The sequence below is a fragment of the Pseudophryne corroboree genome, chromosome 2 (genome assembly GCF_028390025.1).
Source record: "Pseudophryne corroboree isolate aPseCor3 chromosome 2, aPseCor3.hap2, whole genome shotgun sequence".
NCBI lineage: Eukaryota > Metazoa > Chordata > Amphibia > Anura > Myobatrachidae > Pseudophryne > Pseudophryne corroboree.
Genome location: NC_086445.1, coordinates 386,337,522 through 386,364,667, shown reverse-complemented (window position 1 = coordinate 386,364,667; position 27,146 = coordinate 386,337,522). Strand labels below are relative to the sequence as shown.

At 47.7% G+C, this 27,146-nt stretch overlaps 1 protein-coding gene across 4 annotated transcripts in view; it reads left to right on the top strand.

Moving 5' to 3' along the window:
- Positions 1 to 26,877, top strand: part of NIPA2 (NIPA magnesium transporter 2) — an 86,162-nt gene extending 59,285 nt beyond the window's left edge. For all 4 annotated transcript variants that reach the window (XM_063953283.1, XM_063953282.1, XM_063953281.1 and 1 more), the window contains 2 exons: positions 671 to 831; positions 24,724 to 26,877. In XM_063953283.1, the coding sequence (XP_063809353.1) occupies positions 671 to 831; positions 24,724 to 25,364 (802 nt within the window). In that variant the 3' untranslated portion in view covers positions 25,365 to 26,877. The remainder of the gene's footprint in view (positions 1 to 670; positions 832 to 24,723) is intronic.
- The last annotated feature ends 269 nt before the right edge of the window (positions 26,878 to 27,146 follow it).

The following is a 27,146-nucleotide window of genomic DNA, read 5'->3' as shown; positions in this document are numbered from 1 at the left end:
GCCCAACTGCTAACAAAAAACATGTTGGTGAAAGAATAACAACATGAATTATATTTATAATTAATGACGACAAAACATGTAAACTAAACGTGCTCTCTTATATTTATATATATATATATATATATATATATATATATATCTATCTATCTCTAATGTGTGTGTGCGCGCATATGTGTATGTATAGAATATATACAGTGTGTGTTTATAATATGTATATAATATATACATGTGTAAGTATATACAGTGTGTGTATATGTGTGTGTGTGTGTGTATATATATATATATATATATATATATATAATACTATTTATATGTACTCTTTTCCTCCTTACTATAGAGCAGTGGTCCCCAAACTGTCGCTAATTGTCCAGGGTATAAGTAAATCTATGCTTAAATATGATTTGACCATTGCTGCTAAACCATGTATATATTTAAGACCTGGACCGTTAATACCCCTTGAGGATCGTGTTTGGAGCCACTGATATAGGGTACCACATGTCTACTTATACGACCCAAAACAAATGTACATCACTCACCACCTATAGTTCCCTTTATTTCTTATTTTATAATGTGAAGTGAGTTCTGACTGCCAGTGGGGGCAGCGCACCCATGTGCTAAAGTGAGATATATGTATATGGTTCTGCCTGATAACACACATCTTACATTTCAGCGCCATCCTATCTTCATACTTCTTAAGTGAGAAGCTAAATCTTCATGGAAAAATTGGATGTTTGCTGAGTATATTGGGATCCACAGTGATGGTCATCCATGCTCCCCAAGAAGAGGAGATTGAAAGTTTAAATGAAATGTCAATTAAACTAGCTGATCCAGGTAACATACTTGATTCAGTAGTGATTATCAGTGTTTGTGCTTAGATGCAAAGTGTTAAGTTAATATAATATTGGAATTGCTATAGCTACGTATACCGCCCAAAATTCCTCCATAACAGATGTGCAGTCTAGAGTGCACTGCCGGTATGGTATCTGGACTCTGGTGCTTGGGATGCTGGCAAACAAAATACAGACAGCAGCATATAGACCAGGGCTGGCCAAACCAGTCCTCGAGATCTACCAACAGTTCACATTTTCCAGACCACCTAGCTGGTGCACAGGTGTAGTCATTACTAATTAAGATGTGCTGCATTCATTCCTAACTGACAATTCTACACATCTCCAGGATGCCTGGAAAACATGAACTGTTGGTAGATCTCGGGGACCGGTTTGGCCAGCCCTGATCTAGACGCTCAGGACCCAGACACCTAGTAGGTGACCATGCCAAACCTAATCCATAACCTCCCTAACCCTGAGCTGTGTCAGGACTTTGACTGCCGGGATCCCGAAAACCAGAGTTTATAAGAGATGCAAGAGGCTAATCCAGGCAGAATATGCAGCACTGCCAACTAGTGGGTTGTCAAGTCTTGCTTCTGTCTTCCATGAGACTAGTACTAACAACCAAGTGTTTTTTTTCCATTTCTCTGACGTCCTAGTGGATGCTGGGAACTCCGTAAGGACCATGGGGAATAGCGGCTCCGCAGGAGACTGGGCACAACTAAAGAAAGCTTTAGGTCACCTGGTGTGCACTGGCTCCTCCCACTATGACCCTCCTCCAAGCCTCAGTTAGATTTTGTGCCCGGCCGAGGTTGGATGCACACTAGGGGCTCTCCTGAGCTTCTAGAAAGAAAGTATAGAATTAGGTTTTTTATTTTCAGTGAGACCTGCTGGCAACAGGCTCACTGCAGCGAGGGGCTAAGGGGAGAAGAAGCGAACCTGCCTGCTTGCAGCCAGCTTGGGCTTCTTAGGCTACTGGACACCATTGGCTCCAGAGGGATCGACCGCAGGCCCAGCCTTGGTGTTCGGTCCCGGAGCCGCGCCGCCGTCCCCCTTACAGAGCCAGAAGCAAGAAGAGGTCCGGAAAATCGGCGGCAGAAGACATCAGTCTTCACCAAGGTAGCGCACAGCACTGCAGCTGTGCGCCATTGCTCCTCATACACACTTCACACTCCGGTCACTGAGGGTGCAGGGCGCTTGGGGGGGGCGCCCTGAGCAGCAATAAAAACATATAGCCCCAGAGGCTATATATGTGGTAAATACCCCTGCCAGAATCCAGAAAAAAGCGGGAGAAAAGTCAGCGAAAAAGGGGCGGAGCTATCTCCCTCAGACACACTGGCGCCATTTTCTCTTCACAGTGCAGCTGGAAGAAAGCTCCCCAGGCTCTCCCCTGTAGTTTTCAGGCTCAAAGGGTTAAAAAGAGAGGGGGGCACTAAATTTAGGCGCAATATTATATATACAAGCAGCTATTGGGGAAATTTCACTCAGTTATAGTGTTAATCCCCACATTATATAGCGCTCTGGTGTGTGCTGGCATACTCTCTCTCTGTCTCCCCAAAGGGCTTTGTGGGGTCCTGTCCTCAGTCAGAGCATTCCCTGTGTGTGTGCGGTGTGTCGGTACGGCTGTGTCGACATGTTTAATGAGGAGGCTTATATGGTGACGGAGCAGATGCCGATAAATGTGATGTCGCCCCCTGTGAGGCCGACACCAGAGTGGAAGGTTAGGTGAAAGGTATTAACCGACAGTGTCAACTCCTTACATAAAAGGGTGGATGACGTAACAGCTGTGGGACAGCCGGCTTCTCAGTCCGCGCCTGCCCAGGCGTCTCAAAGGCCATCAGGGGCTCAAAAACGCCCGCTCACTAAACAGTCCAAAGTCACAGCTGGTTCCTACGACACGTCTACTGTTCCTGGGGATGGTTCTGGACACGGAACAGAAATAAGTGTTTCTCCCGGAGGAGAAAGCCAAGGAGCTGTCATCTCTAGTCAGAGACCTCCTGAAGCCAAAACAGGTATCGGTGCATCATTGCACGCGAGTCCTGGGAAAAATGGTAGCTTCCTACGAAGCAATCCCATTCGGCAGGTTCCATGCAAGAACTTTTCAGTGGGACCTGTTGGACAAGTGGTCCGGATCACATCTTCAGATGCATCGGCTGATAACCCTGTCTTCAAGGATCAGGGTATCTCTACTGTGGTGGCTGCAGAGTGCCCATCTTCAAGAGGGCCGCAGGTTCGGCATACAGGACTAGGTCCTAGTAATCATGGATGCCAGCCTTTGAGGCTGGGGGGCAGTCACACAGGGAAGAAACTTCCAGGGACTTTGGTCAAGTCAGGTGACTTCCCTACACATAAATATTCTGGAACTGAGGGCCATTTACAATGCCCTGAGTCAGGCAAGGCCTCTGCTTCAAAACCAGCCGGTACTGATCCAATCAGACAACATCACGGCAGTCGCCCATGTAAACCAACGGGGCGGCACAAGAAGCAGGATGGCGATGGCAGAAGCCACAAGGATTCTCCGATGGGCGGAAAATCATGTGTTAGCACTGTCAGCAGTGTTCATTCCCGGAGTGGACGACTGGGAAGCAGATCTTCTCAGCAGACACGACCTCCACCCGGGAGAGTGGGGATTTCATCCAGAAGTCTTCCAAAGGATTGTACACCATTGGGAAAGGCCACAGGTGGACATGATGGCGTCCCGCCTCAACAAAAAGCTATAAAAGATATTGCGCCAGGTCAAGGGACCCTCAGGCGATAGCTGTGGACGCTCTGGTAACACCGTGGGTGTACCAGTCGGTTTATGTGTTCCCCCCTCTGCCTCTCATACAAAAGGTACTGAGAATAATAGGAAGGCGAGGAGTAAGAATGATACTCGTGGTTCCGGATTGGCCAAGAAGAGCTTGGTACCCAGAACTTCAAGAACTTATATCAGAGGACCCATGGCCTCTGCCGCTCAGACAGGACCTGCGGCAGCAGGGGCCCTGTCTGTTCCAAGACTTACCGCGGCTACGTTTTGACGGCATGGCGGTTGAACGCCGGATCCTAAAGGAAAAGGGCATTCCGGAGGAAGTCATTCCTACGCTGATTCAAGCCAGGAAAGATGTAACTGCAAAACATTATCACCGCATATGGCGGAAATATGTTGCTTGGTGTGAGGCCAAAAAAGGCCCCAACAGAGGAATTTCAACTAGGTCGATTTCTGCATTTCCTACAAGCAGGAGTGTCTATGGGCCTAAAATTAGGCTCCATTAAGATACAGATCTCTGCTCTGTCGATTTTCTTCCAGAAAGAACTAGCTTCAGTACCTGAAGTTCAGACATTGTAAAAGGAGTGCTGCATATTCAGCCCCCGGTTGTGCCTCCAGTGGCACCTTGGGTTCTCAACGTGGTGTTGAGTTTCTTAAAATCACATTGGTGTGAGCCACTAAAAACCGTGGATCTAAAATATCTCACGCGGAAAGTGGTCATGTTATTGGCCTTGGCTTCGGCCAGGCGTGTATCAGAATTGGCGGCTTTGTCATATAAAAGTCCTTATCTGATTTTCCATATGGATAGGGCAGAATTGAGGACTCGTCCCCAGTTTCTCCCTAAGGTGGTATCAGCTTTTCACTTGAACCAACCTATTGTAGTGCCTGCGGCTACTAGGGACTTGGAGGATTCCAAGTTACTGGACGTAGTCAGGGCCTTGAAAAATTATGTTTCCAGGACGGCTAGAGTCAGGAGAACTGACTCGCTGTTTATCCTGTATGCACCCAACAAACTGGGTGCTCCTGCTTCTAAGCAGACTATTGCTCGCTGGATTTGTAGCACAATTCAGCTGGCGCATTCAGCGGCTGGACTACCGCAGCCAAAATCTGTAAAAGCCCATTCCACAAGGAAGGTGGGCTCATCTTGGGCAGCTGCCCGAGGGGTCTCGGCTTTCCAACTTTGCCGAGCTGCAACTTGGTCAGGGGCAAACACGTTTGCTAAATTCTACAAAATTGATACCATGGCTGAGGAGGACCTGGAGTTCTCTCATTCGGTGCTGCAGAGTCATCCGCACTCTCCCGCCCGTTTGGGAGCTTTGGTATAATCCCCATGGTCCTTACAGAGTTCCCAGCATCCACTTAGGACGTCAGAGAAAATAAGATTTTACTCACCGGTAAATCTATTTCTCGTAGTCCGTAGTGGATGCTGGGCGCCCATCCCAAGTGCGGATTGTCTGCAATACTTGTATATAGTTATTGCCTAACTAAAGGGTTATTGTTGAGCCATCTGTTGAGAGGCTCAGTTATATTCATACTGTTAACTGGGTAAAGTATCACGAGTTATACGGTGTGATTGGTGTGGCTGGTATGAGTCTTACCCGGGATTCAAAATCCTTCCTTATTATGTCAGCTCGTCCGGGCACAGTGTCCTAACTGAGGCTTGGAGGAGGGTCATAGTGGGAGGAGCCAGTGCACACCAGGTGACCTAAAGCTTTCTTTAGTTGTGCCCAGTCTCCTGCGGAGCCGCTATTCCCCATGGTCCTTACGGAGTTCCCAGCATCCACTACGGACTACGAGAAATAGATTTACCGGTGAGTAAAATCTTATTTTCTCTAGCATCCATAAGGGATATTGAGGAGACTTAGTACGATGGGGTATAGACGGGGTCCAAAGGGCCACAAAAGCGTGGTTTACCTGCTCTTTTCTCTGATTCAGATGAAGATATACAGGAGAATGGGGAGGACTTGGATTCCACTTCTGCTCATGGTTTTGAACCCCTCATTCTGGCTATACGGGACAAGTTAAAACTTCCCGTTTTTCTTTACACAGAACAAGCGTAATCTCACTTTTCCTGATTCTACAGAGTTAGATGACCTGTTTTAAGTTAGCCTGGAAAAATCCAGACAAAAAATACCAAGTGTCAAAAAGATTTTTGCACACTTTCCCATTTGCTCCTGAAGGTAGGAAATTCTGGGAAGAACCCCCAGGGGTTGACTTATCAGTCTCTCGACTGTCTAAAAAGGCGGTGCTGCCTGCCCCTTACCATAAAGGACCCTGGGGACAGAAAAATAGAGACTACACTAAAGTCTATCTACAAAGCAGCAGGTGTGTCACAAAGGCCGGTCATAGCGGGTTGCTGGATGACCAATGCCATTCACACGTGGTCTTCTCAAATTTAGGCGGGCTTCTCCTGGGATATGCCTCTGGTCACTACGGTGACTCTCCTGAAACACATTCAGGACACTGCACGTGTCCCTTGTGACTCGCTGAAGGAGATGGCCAATATTAATGCTAGGACCTCTGCGATGGAAGTGTCGGCGCACAGGACCTTGTGGTTGCGTCAATGGATAGCGGACGCAGAGTCCAAGTGCAGTGTGGAATCTCTCCCCCTTTCTGGGGAATGGCTCTTCGTGGTTGAGTTGGATATGTGGATTTCTAAGGTTACTGCGGGGAAAGCCATGTTTCACCCCTCTGGGGCCCCGCCGGCTAGGCGTTCCTACCCGGCCATCTGTTCAGTCTTTTCGGTCTAACAGATTTCGATCTAGGGCCAGAGGTGCCTCCAATGCGGCTAGAGACACCAGAGGTAAGACAAGAAGACCTACAAACACAGGTTCTCAGGAACAGAACACCAGTTCTACTTCCACTAAGTCCTAAGGGGATCTCGAGGTGGGAGCTCGACTGTGTCACTTCAGCCGCGTCTAGGAGAGATCCTGCCAGGATACTTGGGTCAAGGACCTCATTTCTCAGGGCTACAAGCTGGAGTTCGACGGTGCTCCACCCCAACGATTTTTCAAATCAAGCTTACCAGCTTTGGAGGATACGCAAGTTACGTTGCAAAAGGCCATCCGAAAGTTGGCCCAGTCCACGTTATTGTTTTCCTTCCATTGCCTCCAATACGTCCGGTAGAGGACGTGGTTTTCAACAAACCACCACCCGTCGTCAGGAAGCTAAGGTCACCGACAAGCCAGTGGCATGACGGGCTCCCAGCCCATCTCGGATCTTCAGTTGTGGGGTCACGCCTTCAGACGTTCCATTTGGCGTGGTTCCAGACATCCACAGATGGGTGGATCCGTAATTTAGTGTTAAAAGGTTACAAAATAGAGTTCGACTGTCTCCCACCAGTGCGGTTTTTCAAGACAGGACTGCCTGTGTCAGAAGACAAGAAAGCGGTTCTGCAAATCGCGATTCAGTCTCTGCTAGGTTCAGCAGTTTTGATTCCGGTCCCTGTTCACCAACAAGGTCAGGGTTATTATTCCAGTCTTTTTGTAGTACCAAAGCCAGATGGCTCAGTCAGACCAATATTGAATCTGAAGGGTCTCAATCAGTACGTCACTTACTACAGATTCAAGATGGAATCCCTGCGGTCAGTCATTGCAGGTTTAGAGCCACATGAATTCATGATTGCGCTGGATCTCAAGGATTCGTACTTACATATTCCAATTTGGCCACCTTAGAGGTTCTTTCGGTTTGCGGTGCGGCAAAACCATTACCAATTTCAGGCTCTACCGTTTGGCCTCTCGTCAGCGCCTTGGGTATTCACCAAAGTGATATCTGTGATGATAGCTCATCTCAGATCCCTGGGACTGATAATAGTTCCGTACTTGGACGATCTGCTCATCAAAGCTCCGTCTCAACATATACTCCTACAACATGCCTTGCTGACATACAATGTGCTAGTTCAGCACGGTTGGATTGTCAATTTAAAAAAATCAAATCTGATTCCGTCTCAACGACTTCAATTCCTAGGAATGATTCTCGATACGGTGAATCAAAGAATTTACCTACCAGAACAGAAAGTACACAGTATTCGTCATCTGGTACAGTTAGTGCTCAAGCCACGCACAGTCTCTGTACATTTATGCATTCGCCTGTTAGGGAAAATGGTGGCAGCTTTCGAAGCGCTTCAGTTCGGAAAATTTTACTCACGTCCTTTTCAACTGGATGTGCTCGCACAGTGGCCAGGCTCGCATCTGCAGATTCACCAGATGGTGCGGTTGTCTCCACGGGCCAGAGTATCTCTACTCTAGTGGCTCAATGTACACAATCTCACCGCAGGGAAACGGTTCGGCGTCTGGAATTGGATAATTCTAACAGACGCCAGTCTCAGAGGTTGGGGAGCTGTGGTCCAAAATTGTCAGCTCCAGGGTCTCTTGGCGAATCACGAAAGATTGCTGTCAATAAATGTCCTGGAACTTCGGGCAATTTACAATGCGCTGCGACAAACAGTGCACATGCTCCGGTCTCAGACTGTCCTGGTGCAGTCAGACAACGCAACAGCAGTCGCGTACATCGACAAACAGGAGGTCAGTTACGAGGGGACTGGAGATAACGTAGAGTCTTTATGGGTTGAGATTTCGAGTGGGGGTAAAGATACAAAAAAACTTTTAATAGGGACATGCTATAAACCGCCAGATATTAGTGTGGCTAACGAATTACTGGGGGACGTCGTTATTGTTGGGGACTTCAATTACCCGGACATAAACTGGAACACAGAAGCAGTAAATACAGCTAGGGGTAACAGGTTCTTAAACATGCTAAAAGATCATTACTTGTCACAGGTAATTGAGGAGCCAACTAGGCAAGGGGCTATACTGGACCTAGTACTAACAAATAATGAGGAAATAATAACAAATACTAAAGTAGGGGAGACCCTAGGAAATAGCTATCACAATATGATCACATTCGATATCGGCTTTAAAAAACAACAATATAACTTTAGGAAAGCAAATTGCTGAAACAAGCGATGAAGGAGATTAATTGGGAAATTGTATTTCATGGTAAGAATACGGCTGAAATGTGGGACATTTTTACAACTGCGCTCAATAAGTACACTAATTTATTTATTTCCAAAGTCAACAAAAACAGAAGTAGGAAATCCAAACCGATGTGGCTTAATATAAAGGTCAAGGAACAAATGGATAAAAAGAAGCGTGCTTTCAAAGCATTTAAGTCTGACGGAAAGGTGGAATCATTCCAGTTCTACAAGGAATCTCCTATATATTAGGCTAAATCTGTGACTCTGTGCCTGCCGTAACGCTGGGTGGAGTTACAGTGCTGGGCGGAGTCAACGGCCTGTCCCCTGTGCCAGCACAACACCAAGGAGGCGGACACAATCACTGACCACGGAAAAGCCGCCACTGGACAGACGCCCTACCGTGCCCGGTCACACAACACAAGAGTAGGATTAAGGGGGGTGGCCGGGGGATCACTACCCCGGGATCCCCTACTTTAAGGGGCCCTCAGCCGGAGTTCGGTCCCCATTCAACTTGCCGGGTCAGGAGGGATCCCCGCTGGCGGGAGCGGAGTGCGGGCTGTGCATGCGGCTTCCTCCTCTCGGGCAGCACGATCGAGCAAACTCCAGCCTCCGCCGCTACCAGGAGAGATGCTGCTGGCGGCGGAGGCTGGAGATTGCTCGACCATGCTGCCCGAGAGGAGGAAGCCGCATGCACAGCCCGCACTCCGCTCCCGCCAGCGGGGATCCCTCCAGCCCCGGCAACCTGGTCTCCTCTCTCCCTGCTGCAGCGCTCCCGTTGCCTGTGTGACCGACCCAGGTGAGCCGCGCTTGCAGCGGGGAGGGGGGTCGTATGGTGCTGGTGATCAGGAAGGGGGGGCTGGAAATCGTCGGGGAGGGGATGGTGCTGGTGATCAGCAGGGGGGGGGGGTGCTGGAAATCGGCGAGGAGGTGATGGTGCTGGTGATCAGCAGGGGGGGGGGGGGTGCTGGAAATCTGCAGGGGGGGGGAATGGTGCTGGTGATCAGCAGGGGGGGATGGTGCTGGTGATCAGCAGGGGGCGTGGTGGAAATTGGGGGGTGGTGGTGCTGGTGATCAGCAGGGGGGGATGCTGGAAATCGGGGGGGGGGGGGAATGGTGCTGGTGATCAGCAGGGGGTGTGGTGGAAATTGGGGGGGGAATGGTGCTGGTGATCAGCAGGGGGGGATGCTGGAAATCGGGGGGCGGGGAATGGTGCTGGTGATCAGCAGGGGGGGATGCTGGAAATCGGGGGGCGGGGAATGGTGCTGGTGATCAGCAGGGGGGGATGCTGGAAATCGGGGGGCGGGGAATGGTGCTGGTGATCAGCAGGGGGGGATGCTGGAAATCAGGGGGGGGGGGATGGTGCTGGTGATCAGCAGGGGGTGTGGTGGAAATTGGGGGGGGGGAATGGTGCTGGTGATCAGCAGGGGGGGGATGCTGGAAATTGGGGGGGAGGAATGATGCTGCTGATCAGCAGGGGGTGTGGTGGCAATTGAGGGGGGGAATGGTGCTGGTGATCAGCAGGGGGTGTGCTGCAAATTGGGGGGGGGGGGGAATGGTCCTTGATATCAGCAGGGGGGGATGCCGGAAATCGGGGGGGGGGGATGGTGCTGGTGATCGGCAGGGGGGGTCGCACGCCTGTCTTGGGTGCCCTGGGTCCCCCCAGGACTTAATCCGGCCACGTATACACCCACACCCCACGCCATGGACCCCTCACTTATGCAACCCCATCACCACCTAACACAGGGGGGCCATGCAGACCAACACACGCCATTTGCACAACGCCACACGACCCACCCATCCCTGCTCACACAACACTCCCACTGCACGCACCATACTTCGCTCCGGACACAGCTGCCAGCTCACACACACACTGCGGCCCTGTGGAAGCGAGAGCCTCCTTTCCCGCCAACACACAGCCACCCACACCCCAACTGACACCCACATGCCACACCACCGAACCCTCCCTCCGCCAAACCCCGTCACCAGCAACCAAATCCAGCCACTGAGGGGACATGCTGGCCGGGAGCCGCCGTCCGCGCAACGGACCAGCACACACCATGTTAACACTGCCCGTTGCTGCACATGCTACACCGCATCACACTGCAAGCACCCCGCACCTCATTCTGTACCTCCGTTAGGTGTATCGACACAACTGCCCCCAGTCCTGCGGAAGACATGTATGTTCCAAGCCAGCACCAGACACCCACACCGCGGGACAAGAGACACGAGCGCACATTCCAGATTCTATACACCTAACGCAGCCAGACACTCACAGACAGCCACCTTGCACTATCACCCATCCCCGTATGTGCAGCAATGCCTTATGCCCTAATCCACACTTGCATGCCGCCATCACAAGGAGGGGAACAAGTACAGCCTCATGGTCCCAGCACAGCCCTATCACCACAACACTTTACAGATCCAGCCATCAGCCAGAGACATACCATCGCCTATCAGCACACATACAGTGCAACCTCTTCTCCCTTACATACACACACACTCACCCTCCACACTCCTAACACGCACGCACCCTCCCCCGTCCCCTGCACACACAAAACACCTTCCCCATCCTTGCTACACCCCCACCCACCAACAACCCCTCCTGCCCCCTTCACCCTCACACCACATAAAAAAACACAACCCTCACACACCCAACACTACAAATTACAAACCCCACACCCACTCAACCACCTGACCAACACCCGCCGCACACCGCAAACCCATCCCACAACCACAATTAACCCATACCTGCCACCCACCCTCTAAATACACCACCCATCCAACACCCCCTACACCACAACCTTCCCCATCTGCCTAACCCAGTCACCCCCCCTTGCATGCACACACCACAACCCCAAAAATACCTCCACCCAACCATTCCATGTGGACCTCCTCTACCCATGCAAACTTCCAACCCCCATCCCCCTGCCACCCACAACTCCATCACAAACTACACCTCCTGTCACCACCACCATCCCTCACCCCTACCCAAAACGTATACAGTCAGCAGCCCACCTCCACGCACTTGCGCAAGCACCATAAAACACTCCCCACAGCATTTTTGCAACCCCCACAGCAAACTACGTTGCCCTCCCAAACACTCCACCACGCACATTCCCTTCAACACCCTCCACACTCCAGCCCAACACCACCCTAAACCAATCCCACACCCACCTCCCTCCATCTACAGCCAACTCATTATCTCAAACCAACAAAACACAAGTTAGCGCACAACACTACCCGTATATCCTACAGCTACAAAGATGCACATCGCAACTCCAACATCTACCAAACCAACACACCTCAGCCCCCAACAAACACTGTAACACCACATCTTCTTCTCCTTACCACACGAAGGAACAATCCACCCACCCCTCCCCCAAACACACCATGCACGCACCCTCCACACATCCCTGCTCGCACAACACCAGTTCCCCATACTTGCAAAACCACCACCCACCAACTCCACCTTAGCAACCACTAACCCTCACAGCCCTTGCACACCCACAACTACAACACACAACAAAGCCTGCCACTACAATTCAACCACACACCCCAATACCCTACACAACTCACCCCATGTAAACATCCCTCAGCCATGGCACCTTCGTCTACCCTACCCCTAACCCCTGCACCTCCACCAAGTGGAACACCTCCCCTCCCCTCCCCTCCCCCAAACATCAGTCCTAGCCCAAAGTATACAGTGACTGGACCACATACACCGTCCAACCTCACTCTGGTCACCCACCAACCACAGCATCTTCGGCCCAGCCAACCGAATCCATGTACACCTTCCCACAACACACTCAGCCACCCACAGTCACTTCACCCCCCTCCACAATGCAGCACAAAACCATCCAAAACCTATCACATACAACATCTGCCCCTAAACTGTAAACCACATACACCTCAAACCCCCCCAACTCCACCTCCACCAAAAAAACACTCTGAAAGTACTATTCTACACCTTGACATTTCTCCGGGGGTTACGGGGGAGTAGCCCCTTACGACGGTGTGAAGAGCGCCCGTAGGGCGCGATGAATCACCTAGTGTAACAATAAATGCAAAAAAGCGATTAGAGCAGCTAAAATAGAAAACGAAAAACAAATCGCAAAGGAGAGTAAAACAAATCCGAAAAAATTCTTTAAGTATATAAATGGTAAAAGGTTGAAAAGGGAGAATATTGGGCCCTTAAAGGGTAAGCTGGATGTGTTGATTAATGATAGGGAAAAAGCAGATTTATTTAATAAATTATTTTCATCAGTAGTCACGAAAGAGGACAGGTTGACAAGAATAGAGCATAGCAGAAATAATAATAATGACCCACTGCTTGGTACTTGCTTAAACGAGGGAGTAATCCGGGAGAGACTGAGTAAAATTAAAATAAATAAATCTCCTGGGCCGGATGGACTCCACCCCAGGGTTCTTATGGAACTCAACGTAGAGATAGCCAAACATCTATATTTGATCTTCATCGAGTCAATTAGATCAGGAATGTTACCAAAGGACTGGCGTATAGCAGAGGTAGTCCCAATATTTAAAAATGGTATTAAAACGCTCCCCGGGAACTATAGACCGGTTAGCTTGACATCTATAGTGGGGAAAATACTAGAAGGTATGTTAAGGGATAGCATTCTAGAGTACTTGGATACCTCCAAGGTTATTACTAGGAATCAACATGGATTTGTGAAGGACAGGTCATGTCAAACTAACTTAATAAGTTTCTACGAGAAAGTGAGCGATAATATTGATAAGGGTCAAGCAGTGGATGTGATCTTTTTAGAATTCTCTAAGGCTTTTGACAAAGTTCCACACAGGAGACTAATCCTCAAACTAAGAGAGCTTGGGTGGGAAATACTATCTGTACTTGGGTGAGTAATTGGCTGTTTAATAAGGAACAGCGAGTGGGGGTTAATGGGAATACCGCAGGGCTCAGTACTCGAGCCATTGCTGTTTAATATATTCATTAATGACTTAGGTGAGGGACTGGAAAGCACAGTGTCAATTTTCGCAGATGACACTAAATTATGTAGAATAATTAATTCAGACAAGGATGTTGAGTCTCTACAGAACGACTTAACTAGACTGGAGGCTTGGGCAGACAAATGGGGAATGAGGTTCATTATAGACAAATGTAAAGTTATGCACATTGGGACTAAGAACAATCAGGCAGCCTATAAACTAAATGGGGAAATTGTAGGGATAACGTAGTTGAAAAGGATCTTGGTGTGCTCATCGATAATAAATTTGGTAGCAGTTTGCAATGTCAAAATGCAGCAGCAAAGGCTAATAAGGTGTTATATGCATAAAACGGGGTATGGAGACAAGGGATTAGAGTGTAATCCTGCCACTGTATAAATCATTGGTCCGACCACACCTGGAATATTGTGTACAGTTTTGGGCACCATACTATAAAAAAAGATATCTTGGAACTCGAAAGGGTTCAGAGGCGAGCCACCAAACTGGTTAAGGGGTTAGAGGCATTGGATTATGAGGAAAGACTTAGAAGGCTTGATATGTTCACACTGGAAAAGAGGCGACTGAGAGGGGACATCATTAATATTTATAAATACATTAAGGGACAATACAAGGATCTATCAAACGATTTGTTTACCAAAAAAAACACTACATAGGACATGAGGACACCCACTGAGGTTAGAGGAGAAAAAATTCCATACCCAACGGAGAAAAGGATTCTTCACAGTAAGAGCAGTTAGGATTTGGAATTCTCTTACAGAGAAGGTAGTAATGGTGGACACAATCAATAAGTTTAAAAATGGATTAGATAAATTCCTAGCTGAAATTTTTTCCCAGGGATACAGCATTTAAATAATATTTATTTAAAAATAATGATAATAATTAAATAAAATAATTGTCAGGAATCGACTTACCGCTGTTATGTCTGTCCGCCGGAGCGGACTCCGTCCGGGGTCACTGCATGTTGCTGTCACCTGTCACCCTGCTCGTGGATACCATCTCAGGCCTGGGAGCGCCCCTGGAGTCAACGGGCGTGTGGGCGCGCCGCGTCCCAGCCGGGCCGCGTCATGGGCGCCGCCATGACAGTTTTCCCCAGTGTAACTGCGGCAGCCAATCCGGAGCTTGGCCGCACCTCCTCGTCTCACTCCAGCCAATACCTGCCGGTCAGGGGGTATATCAGGAGCTGCAGGGTGAGTCAGAGGTTGTCCTGAACTTTGTGTCACTCCTGCGACCCGTGTGTCTGGACCTGTTCTCCTGTTCCTCCGTGTTCCTGGATATTCTCCTGATCCTCCGTGTTCCTGGATATTCTTCTGTACCTGTTACTTCCGTGGAACTACAAGTACCAGCACCAGCAATACCTTTCTGGCTTCACACCTTCTACACCTGCAGTGTGCTCCAGCCTACAGCAGTAGAGACTCCCTCTCCAGGTGCATTCCGTCATCTCACCTGTGATTCAGCCTGCATGCTGATTGTGCACTTCCAACAGCACAGTGAACATTACCATCCAGTCTCCTGCATTGCTACCAGGTTTGCTACCATTATTCCACCTCTGCTGGCTCCATGTTTTAATTACTCTGGCTCCATTTCTGCATTACAAACTCTGCCATAGACTTTCAGTTTCAAACCATATTATATCATTGCCATTACCATTGCCGTTACCATTGTCATTTCCATTGCATTCGTTTGTTTTACTTTCTGCTGCATTATTATCTGGACTTTCTGTTATTAATAAATCTACATTGTGCACATGCGCAGAAACCCAATACTGCCTCCTCACTTCATTCCACCTACCTCCACTGACCCACTAGCGCCCCCTCCGGGGACACAAACTAAACCGACTCTGACAGTAAGTTCAGGACCGATGGACTCGGACGGTGGTCAGAGTGTGGGGTCAGGGGCCTTACAAAACCTGGTCTCCCGTTTTGATGGACAAGAGGCTGTGCAGCAGCAGATATTCCAGTTTCTGCAAGGGATGTCCTCCCGGATTGATACGTTACAACAATCTCTGCTAAGTGCGCCTGCACCTCCAGTTCCTGTTACCCCTGCACATGCCAGTGTTGGGGGTTCTTCTTCTTCTCCGGCTGCATCTGCTCCTGTATCTCGTTTGCACTTGCCTGTGCCTAGCAGGTATGATGGCAGTCCGAAGTTATGCCGTGGGTTCCTCAACCAGTGTGAAGTCCAGTTTGAACTTTTACCTCACAATTTTCCCACGCCAAGGTCCAAGGTTGCTTATATCATTTCACTGCTCTCTGGATCAGCCCTGAGCTGGGTGTCTCCTCTATGGGAACGTGCCGACCCGTTGATGAACAACTATGCTGAGTTTGTTTCCATCTTCAGACGCATCTTCGATGAACCGGGTCGTGCAACATCAGCCTCCGCAGATCTTCTCCAGCTCCGTCAAGGGACTCGCAGTATGGGCCAATACGTCATCCAGTTCCAGACGCTAGCCGCAGAGATCCAGTGGAATAACCAAGCCTTGGTAGCAGCCTTCTGGCATGGACTCTCGGAGAGGATAAAAGATGAACTGGCAACCCGTGATATTCCTGAGCAATTACCCGAGCTAATCTCCCTATGTATCAAGTTGGACTCTCGCATCCGCGAACGCAACAATGAGCGTGCTCGTGCTGAGTGTCGCAAACCAAGAATGGTACCTCCTGTACAGTTGCAGCCTCCACCTTCTGACGAGCCTATGCAAATTAATAGGTCCCGCTTAACCTCTGAGGAGCGGTCAAGGAGACTTCGTGAGAGACTGTGTCTTTATTGTGCGGCAGTAGGTCACCAAATAAATTCTTGTCCAGTGCGTTCGGGAAACGCCAGATCCTGACTTGTAGGGGAGGAGTCAAGTTGGGATCTTTCAAGCAAGCTCCTTCAACCCAAGATTTCATTCTTCCAGTGACCTTAGAGACGGCGGCTGGACTCCAATCTGCAACTGCGTTGGTAGACTGTGGTGCAGCGGGAAATTTCATCACTCAAGCTGCGGTAGACAAGTTTCATCTGCCGGTCTATGAACTTCCATATCCAGTCTACATCACGGCAGTTGATGGTAGTCGTATTTCTAAGGGGTATATCACTCAACAAACCCGGCCAGTGATACTGGGGGTTGGGTTCCTGCATTCTGAGTTAATAAAATTTCTAGTTATTCCTCAGGCAACTCAGGAGATTGTGTTAGGTATGCCCTGGCTCCAGCTACATAACCCACAGATTGATTGGGCTACCTTACAACTAACTGCTTGGGGTTCACATTGCCGTCAGTCCTGTTTAGCCCAAGTTGTTCCTGTCAAGACTTCTGAAATCAAGACCCAGTCTACTCTTCCTATGGCCTATCAAGATTTCGCTGACGTCTTCAGCGAGAAGGCCGCTGATGTCCTGCCGCCCCATAGAGAGTGGGATTGCCCCATCGACCTCATTCCTGGCAAAAAACCACCTAGGGGGCGCACCTACCCGTTATCTGTTCCTGAAACCGAAGCGATGAGCGAATACATCAAAGAAAACCTACAGAAAGGATTCATCCGTCCCTCATCACCTGCTGGGGCAGGTTTCTTTTTTGTTAAAAAGAAAGATGGAGGACTACGTCCATGTATTGACTACCGGGGACTTAATGATATTACCGTTAAGAACAGCTACCCGTTACCTCTTATTACCGAGTTATTTGATAGAGTCAAAGGAGCCCGCATCTTCACCAAGTTAGATCTCCGCGGTGCCTATAATCTCATCAGAATCCGCAGCGGTGACGAATGGAAGACAGCTTTCAATACTCGGGATGGCCATTACGAGTACCTGGTAATGCCATTCGGGTTGAGCAATGCTCCAGCAGTGTTTCAACACTTTGTTAATGAAATTTTCCGTGACGTTCTGTACAAGTATCTCGTTGTTTACCTGGACGATATCCTCATCTTCTCTCAAGACCTCCCTTCTCATCGTCTCCAAGTTCGTGAAGTCCTCCGACGTCTTCGTGAGAATTGTCTTTACGGCAAATTATCTAAGTGTACCTTTGAGGTTACCTCCATACCCTTCCTGGGGTATATAATTTCTGGATCGGATCTCCAGATGGACCCGGCAAAATTGGAAGCTATTGCCAATTGGTCCATTCCGAACACTCTCAAGTCCATTCAACGATTCCTGGGCTTTGCCAATTATTATAGGAAATTCATCCGAGGCTTTTCAACTCTCATTGCTCCTATTACTAGCTTAACTCGGAAAGGGGCAGATCATTCCAACTGGTCAGAAGATGCCCTGGCTGCGTTTCAAAAAATCAAGATGGCTTTTGTTACCGCTCCAGTTTTGTTACAGCCCGATATTAATAAGCCATTCGAGTTGGAGGTGGATGCTTCCACAGTAGGAGTGGGAGCTGTTCTCTCTCAGATGGGAGCTGACCGGAAGATTCATCCCTGTGGATTCTTTTCCCGTAAGTTTCTTCCTGCAGAAGTTAATTATTCCACCGGAGATCAAGAGCTTCTGGCGATTAAACTGGCCCTTGAGGAATGGAGGTATCTCCTGGAAGGGGCGAAGTTTCCATTTAATATCTATACGGATCATAAAAACCTGCTCTACTTGAAGGCAGCTCAGTGCCTTAATCCTCGCCAGTCCCGATGGGCTATGTTCTTCTCCCGTTTTAATTTCAAGCTCCATTTCCGCCCAGGTTCTCAGAATACCAAAGCAGATGCCTTGTCTCGATCCATGGAATCTGAGGACGAGATATCCGATCCAGTACCACGCTCCATCCTGGATCCTATTGCTTTTGCTTCTTCACAAGTTTCTCCAGCTCCGCCTCCTGGTAAGACTTTTGTTGCTCCTGAACTCCGTTCTAAGTTGTTGTCTTGGGCTCATCAGTCTAAATTTACTGGGCATCCTGGTGTCCTAAAGACTTTTAAATTTCTCTCTGAAACGTACTGGTGGCCGAAGATGAAAGTCGACATCAAAGACTTTGTGGCGTCTTGCCCTAAATGTGTGCAGCACAAAACTCCTCGTCAGTCTCCAGCAGGTCAGTTACAGCCATTATCCATTCCCAGCCGTCCTTGGTCACATCTGTCTATGGATTTCATCTCTGACCTTCCCTCCTCCCAAGGATTCAATACCATCTGGGTAGTGGTCGACAGATTTACCAAAATGGCTCATTTTGTTCCACTCCAAGGACTTCCTTCCGCTCCAAAACTGGCTCAAATCTTCCTACGGGAGATTTTCCGTTTACATGGACTACCCACTGAAATAATATCTGACCGTGGAGTCCAGTTTGTGGCAAGGTTTTGGAGAGCTCTCTGTTCTGCCATGCAGGTCCATCTCAAGTTCTCGTCAGCGTATCATCCTCAGACGAATGGGCAGACAGAGAGGGTAAACCAGGAGTTAGAAACTTTCCTGAGACTGTACATATCATCTTCCCAAGATGACTGGGTAGATTTGCTCCCGTGGGCTGAATTCGCTCACAATTTCCGCTACCACACATCTACTGAAACTACTCCGTTCTTCGCTGTTTATGGGCAGCATCCACGAGTTCCTGATTTTCAAGACCTTCCTAGCATCGATGTCCCTGCTGCCACTACTGTCCTCAGTCAGTTCTCAACAATCTGGAGGAAGATTCATACTTCACTCAAAAAGGCTTCTGCCCGGTACAAATTCTTTGCCGACCGCAAGAGACGTGCAGTTCCCAGCTTGAAACCTGGGGATAAAGTCTGGCTGTCAACCCGGAATCTTCGTCTTAAAGTGCCTTCGATGAAGTTTGCACCACGCTTCATTGGTCCTTTCTCCATCGAAAGAGTTCTAAATCCTGTGGCTTACAAGCTCAAGTTACCCTCTTCATTGCGTATTCCTAATGCTTTCCATGTCTCTCTCCTCAGACCATTAGTCCTAAATCGCTTCCAAAGAGCTCTTCCAGCTGGCCCCAGCATTCCAACTCAGCGGGGCATAGAGTTCGAGATAGAGAAGATCCTGGACTCCCGTCACCGGTATGGTCGTCTGCAATATCTCATCGACTGGGCCGGCTATGGTCCTGAGGAGAGGAGTTGGGTGAACTCTGCTGATGTCCACGCTCCCAGGTTGGTCCGTGTTTTCCACAGGTCTCATCCTTCCAAGCCACGTGGGTGTTCGGTGCCCACCCATAAGGGAGGGGGTACTGTCAGGAATCGACTTACCGCTGTTATGTCTGTCCGCCGGAGCGGACTCCGTCCGGGGTCACTGCATGTTGCTGTCACCTGTCACCCTGCTCGTGGATACCATCTCAGGCCTGGGAGCGCCCCTGGAGTCAACGGGCGTGTGGGCGCGCCGCGTCCCAGCCGGGCCGCGTCATGGGCGCCGCCATGACAGTTTTCCCCAGTGTAACTGCGGCAGCCAATCCGGAGCTTGGCCGCACCTCCTCGTCTCACTCCAGCCAATACCTGCCGGTCAGGGGGTATATCAGTAGCTGCAGGGTGAGACAGAGGTTGTCCTGAACTTTGTGTCACTCCTGCGACCCGTGTGTCTGGACCTGTTCTCCTGTTCCTCCGTGTTCCTGGATATTCTCCTGATCCTCCGTGTTCCTGGATATTCTTCTGTACCTGTTACTTCCGTGGAACTACAAGTACCAGCACCAGCAATACCTTTCTGGCTTCACACCTTCTACACCTGCAGTGTGCTCCAGCCTACAGCAGTAGAGACTCCCTCTCCAGGTGCATTCCGTCATCTCACCTGTGATTCAGCCTGCATGCTGATTGTGCACTTCCAACAGCACAGTGAACATTACCATCCAGTCTCCTGCATTGCTACCAGGTTTGCTACCATTATTCCACCTCTGCTGGCTCCACGTTTTAATTACTCTGGCTCCATTTCTGCATTACAAACTCTGCCATAGACTTTCAGTTTCAAACCATATTATATCATTGCCATTACCATTGCCGTTACCATTGTCATTTCCATTGCATTCGTTTGTTTTACTTTCTGCTGCATTATTATCTGGACTTTCTGTTATTAATAAATCTACATTGTGCACATGCGCAGAAACCCAATACTGCCTCCTCACTTCATTCCACCTACCTCCACTGACCCACTAGCGCCCCCTCCGGGGACACAAACTAAACCGACTCTGACAATAATGTAATGTACAATAGGTTGAACTCGATGGACATTTGTCTTTTTTCAACCTCAACAACTATGTAACTATGTAAGCCGCATGGCCTTGCGGGAAGTAGCTCGAATCCTCAATTGGGCCGAGCATCACCAAGTGATATTGTCGGCAGTGTTCATTCCGGGAGCGGACAACTGGGAGGCGGATTATCTCAGCCGTCGGATTTTCATCCAGGAGAATGGGCATTAAATCCAGAAGTGTTTCACATGTTGGTCCAGAGGTGGGGTTACCCACAAGTGGACCTAATGGCATCTCGCCACAATCACCAAACACCCCAGAACGCGAGATCCAAAGGCAGTGGATGCTCTCACAATCGCGTGGCTGTACAGCCTCGTGTATCTGTTTTCACCGTTTCTACTGCTCCCTCTGTTGCTAAAACGGATCAAACGAGAGTCCGCCACAGTCATACTAGTGGCGCCTCATTGGCCTCGGAGAGCATGGTTCTCGGATCTCTGCGGACTACTCGCAGACGATCCCTGGCCGTTCCCACTATGTCCGGACCTGATACAACAGGGTCCGTTCCTTTACCCCGATTTAGCGCGGCTGCGTTTGCCGGGGTGGCTGTTGAGACTGCCCTCCTAAGAAGAGAGGGCATTCCGGAATCGGTTATACCAACCATGTTACGTGCTAGGAAGCCAGTTACAGCAGCTCATTATCACAGAATTTGGCGTGCCTATATAGGTTGGTGTCAAGCTCGGAAGTTTACGACATCATCTTTCAAGTTATCCCGTCTTTTGCTATTTTTACAGACTGGGTTAGATGGAGGACTACGTTTATCTACACTCAAGGTGCAGGTCTCGGCCTTGTCAATTTACTTTCAAAGGCTTTTGGCTCTTTTGCCAACTGTACACACCTTCCTGCAAGGCGTCCTCAGAGTACAACCTCCATTTATACCACCTACAGCGCAATGGGACTTGAATCTAGTTTTAGATTTTTTACAGGCTTCATGAACCCTTACAACAAGTGGATGTTCAGTTTCTCACTTGAAAAACAGTTTTTCTCCTAGCCTTCGCTTCAGCAAGGCGTGTTTCAGATTTGGGTGCCTTGTCATGCAAGCCACCGTATCTGGTGTTTCATGATGACAGAGCGGAACTTCGGACGAATCCCGCTTTCCTGCCAAAGGTAGTGTCATCTTTTCACATCAGTCAACCAATAGTAGTTCCTGTGTTATCAGAAGATTCAGGAACTTTGGATGTGGTACGCGCACTACGCGTTTATGTAGCCCGAACGTCTACAGTTCGTAAGACGGATACATTGTTTGTTCTCTATGATGCTGCCAAGATGAGTTGGCCAGCTTCCAAGCAGACCTTATCCAGATGGATTAAACTGACCATACGTCAGGCTTACCTTCATGCTAGGCTACAGCCGCCTACATCCGTGTCAGCTCATTCCACACGTTCTGTGGGAACTTCATGGGCAGCTGGTCGTGGTGCTTCTACGACACAGCTTTGCCGTGCGGCTACATGGTCATCAGTGCACACGTTTGTGCGCTTTTACAAGTTTGATACGTTTGCGGCATCAGCATCTAGCTTTGGTCGCCTAGTGTTACAGGTGCCAAACAGCTCTCCCGCCCAAGGGGGAAACTTGGTAGGTCCCAAGAGTACTCCAGTGACCCCTAGTGGATGAAAAAGAAAATAGGATTTTGGTACTTACCAGATAAATCCTTTTCTTTGAATCCATAGGGGGCACTGGATGCCCACCCAGAGCAGTTTTACCTGTCTTGTGGTAAGTTCAGTGGATCTTATGGTAACACATTCTCACCGACTTGTTCAAAGGTTCAAGTTATATCGGTTATGGTGTCAACTGTTTAGTTGTCAGTTACGTTATGTGTCAACTTTATTGTTGTCCGTTATGTTATAATGTTATATGTAATTCTCCATTGTCATCCTCTCTATCGCTCCTGTTCGGCTCAGTAAAAACACTGAGGTGTTCTGGGAGTATGGAGGGGAGGAGAGTTACTAAATTTAAATATTCAGTGCCTGTCCTGCTAAAGCCGTCCATATCCCAAGAGTACTATGGATGCAAAGAAAAGGATTTATCTGGTAAGTACCAAAATCCTATTTTTAGCAAATCACATATCGGTGGGGTTGCCCACAAATAGACATGATGGCTTCTAGACTCAACAAGAAGCTTCGTTGGTATTGTTCACGAACCAGGGACCCTCAGGCGAGGGCAGGAGATGCCCTGACATCGCCGTGGCCTTACCGGCTGGTCTACCTGTTTCCTCCGATTCCATTGCTCCCACGGGTGCTCGAGCGAATCGGGAATCAAAGAATCCAGGCAATTCTGTTTGCCCCAGATTGGCCTTGGAGGGCTTGGTATGTGGATCTCCTGGATATGTCCGTCGAAGACCCTTGGCCTCTACCACTAAAGATGAGATCTTCAAAAAGGACCGTTCGTCTACCCGGACTTACGGCGACTTCGTTTGACGGCATGGAGGTGGAGCGTTCACAATCTCCTTTCCAGAAAGGTCATTGCTACCATGGTGCAGGCCAGGAAGCCTGTGACGTCAAAACACTATCATATCTGGAGTAGATATGTCTCTTGGTGCGAGGAATGCACGTATCCGCCTGCCGGAGTTCCACTTGGTACGCTTCGTCCGTTTCCTGCAGGCTGGAGTGGATAAGGGCTTACGTCTAGGTTCCTTTTAGGGTCCAGATTTCAGCTCTCCATCTTCTTCCAGAAGAAATTGGCAGTGTTGCCAGAAGTTCGGACCTTCTTGCAAGGGTTACTTCATATACAACCTCCTTTTGTGCCCCCCCTGACCCTTTTATTTGAATGTAGTGTTGGAATTTCTACGGTCCTCCCGGTTTGAATGGATGACGGTAGAAGACAAGTACCACACATGGTAGATGGTGATGTTACTGGCCCTGGCTTCTGCTAGGCGTGTCTCAGAATTGGGGGTCTTATTGTGTAAAAGTCCCTACTTGGTCTTTTACGAGGACATAGCGGAACTCAGAACTAGGCAGCAGTTCCTGCCGAAGGTCGTATCTGCATTCCACTTGAATCAACCTATTGTGGTTCTGTCAGGTTCTGGCACTTCTGCTCCTCTGGAGGCATTGGATGCGGTGCGAGCCTTGAAGATCTTTGTCAAAAGAACGGCTCGGATCAGAAAGACTGATTCTTTGTTCGTGCTATATGATGCACAGAAAAAAGGTTGTCCTGCTTCTAAGCAGTCCATTGCTCATTGGCTTAGGCTTACTGTCCAACAGCTTTACCCGTTCCACAGTCTCTGAATACCCACTCTACAAGATCGGTGTGGTCTTTCTGGGCGGCTGCCTGTGGAGTCTCGGCCTTGCAACGTTGCCGAGCTGCTACCTGGTCAGGGAAGAACACCTTTGTGAGGTTCTACAGGTTTGATACCCTGGCCAAAGAGGATACTCAGTTTGGGCAGGCGGTGCTGCAGCAGTCTTTGCACGTTCCTGCCCGTTCTGGAAGCTTTGGGACATCCCCATCGTATTAAGTCTCCTCAATATTCCTTATGGATGCTAGAGAAAATAGGATTTTAGTTACCTACCGGTAAATCCTTTCCTCCTAGTCTATAAGGGATATTGGGCATCCGCCTCCGTGCGTTGACTTTTCTGCAGGATGTCATTTCTATGGTTACCTGTTCAGCTGTTGCTGTTTGGTTACCAGCCGTTGCTGGTTGTTTTATGTTAGTGGTGTGCTGGTGTATAAATCTCAGTACTCATTGTTATGTTCCTTCTCTCATGTATGTCCTTTCTCCTTCGGGCACTCTTTTACTTATAGCTGCTTGTGGGAGGGGGCATAGAGGGGAGGAGCCAGCACACAAAGTGAAACAATTTAAAGTGCACCGGCTCCTTTGGACCCCATCTATACCCCATCGTACTAAGTCTCCCCAATATCCCTTATGGACTATGAGAAAAGGATTTACCGGTAGGTAATTAAAATCCTATTTTTTTTAGCCTGAATGAAGGGTAAAACTGTCCTTGAAACATGATGATATTGCTACAAGAAAGAAAAAGAAATCTGAGTAGTGGCATTTTTTATATTTAAAAATTATTATGTAAGTTACTAGGGACATATGTGGAAAGATTTAGGTTGCAGATACATAATTTTGGTAACAATCTATTTTTCTTTCTAGGTTTTTTAATTTTTGCAACAGGAGTGGTCATTGTCTCGCTAATCCTGATTTTTGTGGTGGGACCAAGTCATGGACAGTCCAATATTCTGGTCTATATCTCCATCTGCTCGGTCATCGGAGCTTTATCTGTCTCTTGTGTTAAAGGATTAGGAATTGCTATTAAAGGATTGTTTGCTGGAGAGCCTGTTCTGAGGAATCCATTGTCTTGGATTCTTGTGATCAGCCTTATAGTGTGTGTAAGCACTCAGATAAACTACTTAAACAAAGCTTTGGATATATTTAACACATCCTTAGTGACTCCAATTTACTATGTATTTTTTACCACCTCAGTGCTTACGTGCTCCGCCATTCTGTTCAAAGAATGGCAACATATGTCGGCGAAAGACATGATTGGCACTTTCAGTGGTTTTATAACCATTATTATTGGAATCTTTTTATTGCACGCCTTCAAAGATGTATCTCTTAACCTATCCAACCTGCCACTTTCTTTACGGAAAGACGAACGAGTTCTAAATGGGAGCCTTTCCAACCATATTTATGAACACCTGAATGGCGACGAAGAGAGTCACCTTTGTGACGGCGACCTACAGATGAATGAGGGCACTGCTTCCCGACGCAATGGCAGTTTAGCTTCATTTTGAATCAAAATTGATATTCTAGTCACTGGCAGCAAAACAAAAAGCATGATCCTAAACTCTTCAGATGGATCATTGGCTGAATATTAATTACTGAATTGCCTTTGACATTTTGCTTGGTCACATAAATAAATAATTGAATGCCTTCTTTTATCTGTGACACCATCCTGCTGCTCTCTATATTGTGGATCATTACAGGAAAAGCATTGTAAACACAATAAGGGATAAACCACCAATGAATAACTTCTACAAAACAAAATGAAAATAAGTAAAAGAAGATCATATCAGAAGTTAACCATAATAATCTGTGGCTTTGAGATACAGCACTAAAAGTGTTTTACTGTAGGTCTCGTAAGAACTTTAATTGTCCCTGGCATGTTATCTAGCTAAAACTGATATAGGCATCCTGTTATGGAACCAGAGTTTGGAAGAGCCACCGGTTGGTACGCATTGAAGAACAAAAGTGCAACATTGGTATAATTCAGGATTAGGCATTAGAGTGGGTGATAGGAATGTTGCACTAACACTTCATAGATAGAAACCAGAGTGGTATACAGTATGTGCAAAGTGAAAGTCTGCTTTAAGGTGAACCTTAAATGGTTATAGCAGAAGTGCTCTTTCTACATGCAGTATATTTTGTATTTGGTCATACCATTATTTAAATGTTTGTCTTCATTTCTTTGTTTTTGGTCCTGGTTTCATTTACAGTAGGCATGTATTAAGAGTCCTCTGGCAAAACGAGGATGAGAAGTTTGCAGGGAAAACAAAGATTAAAATTTACAGGGGTCCTGTCAGGAGAACTTCCTACATACAGTATATAACCAGAATGGCATCTCCATTAGAAGAATGTGGTAATGTTTTCAGTCTTTTGAGGCATTCCATGTCTGGAACATGGAATAAATCTCGTTTTTAGTCATACACGGTTATTCCATTGTGTTCTTCCTTGAGCTGCTTGTGGCCCATCAGATTACTACTTTAATATAAGGTACTGGTTAGGCCAGTGGAGACCCCCCACTTGACCAATACTGTGTAAGTGTGAATTGATGTGATGAATCCTTTTTAAGAACAGTATTTTTGGTGGCCTGTGACAGTGAAACTATCATTAAGAGGCCATACCAGCTTTCTGAAATGTCAATGCAAAAATCTGTTGTAAATATTTAGTGATATCTAATGTTATTTAAAAGTAATTAACTGAGCCGAAGGGCAATCTGCGTATTTTCACTTTGCCAGTCTCAAAATATCTATCTCTGAACACTGATTTTTATTTCCCCCAGTTGTATAGACAATCATTTTAACTTTGCTTTTAATTTAATTATAATTGGACCAGCTTGTGGGATAGTGTTTTATTTTGCCTTAACATACTTTTTATGACTCATTCTAAAAGATGTTGCACTGATAACTTGTAATTGTACATAAGTAAATCAGTTCCTAAATTTAATCTCTGTACGCATAATGCTGTAGATTTGTCCTGTAAATTACATTTTCAATACTAGTAAATTAAAGTATTTTGAAATGCAAATGTTTTTTGAATTCTACTACAGTTAAAAAATAATAATAATAATAATAATAATAATAATAATAATAAAAATAGAAAATTGCAAAAACATTTGTAGTCACACTTTGACCTGTATGGCATCTCCCACCAAGTTATGTACGCACATTATAACTTTCAGGTGTAGTCAGAGTTTGGGTTCACTTACATTACATGTTCTGTCTAATCTGCATTTCAAAATTTTTTTTAAAAAAAATAAGAAAATTAAAATGACATCTAGTTAAGTCTCCCTATGT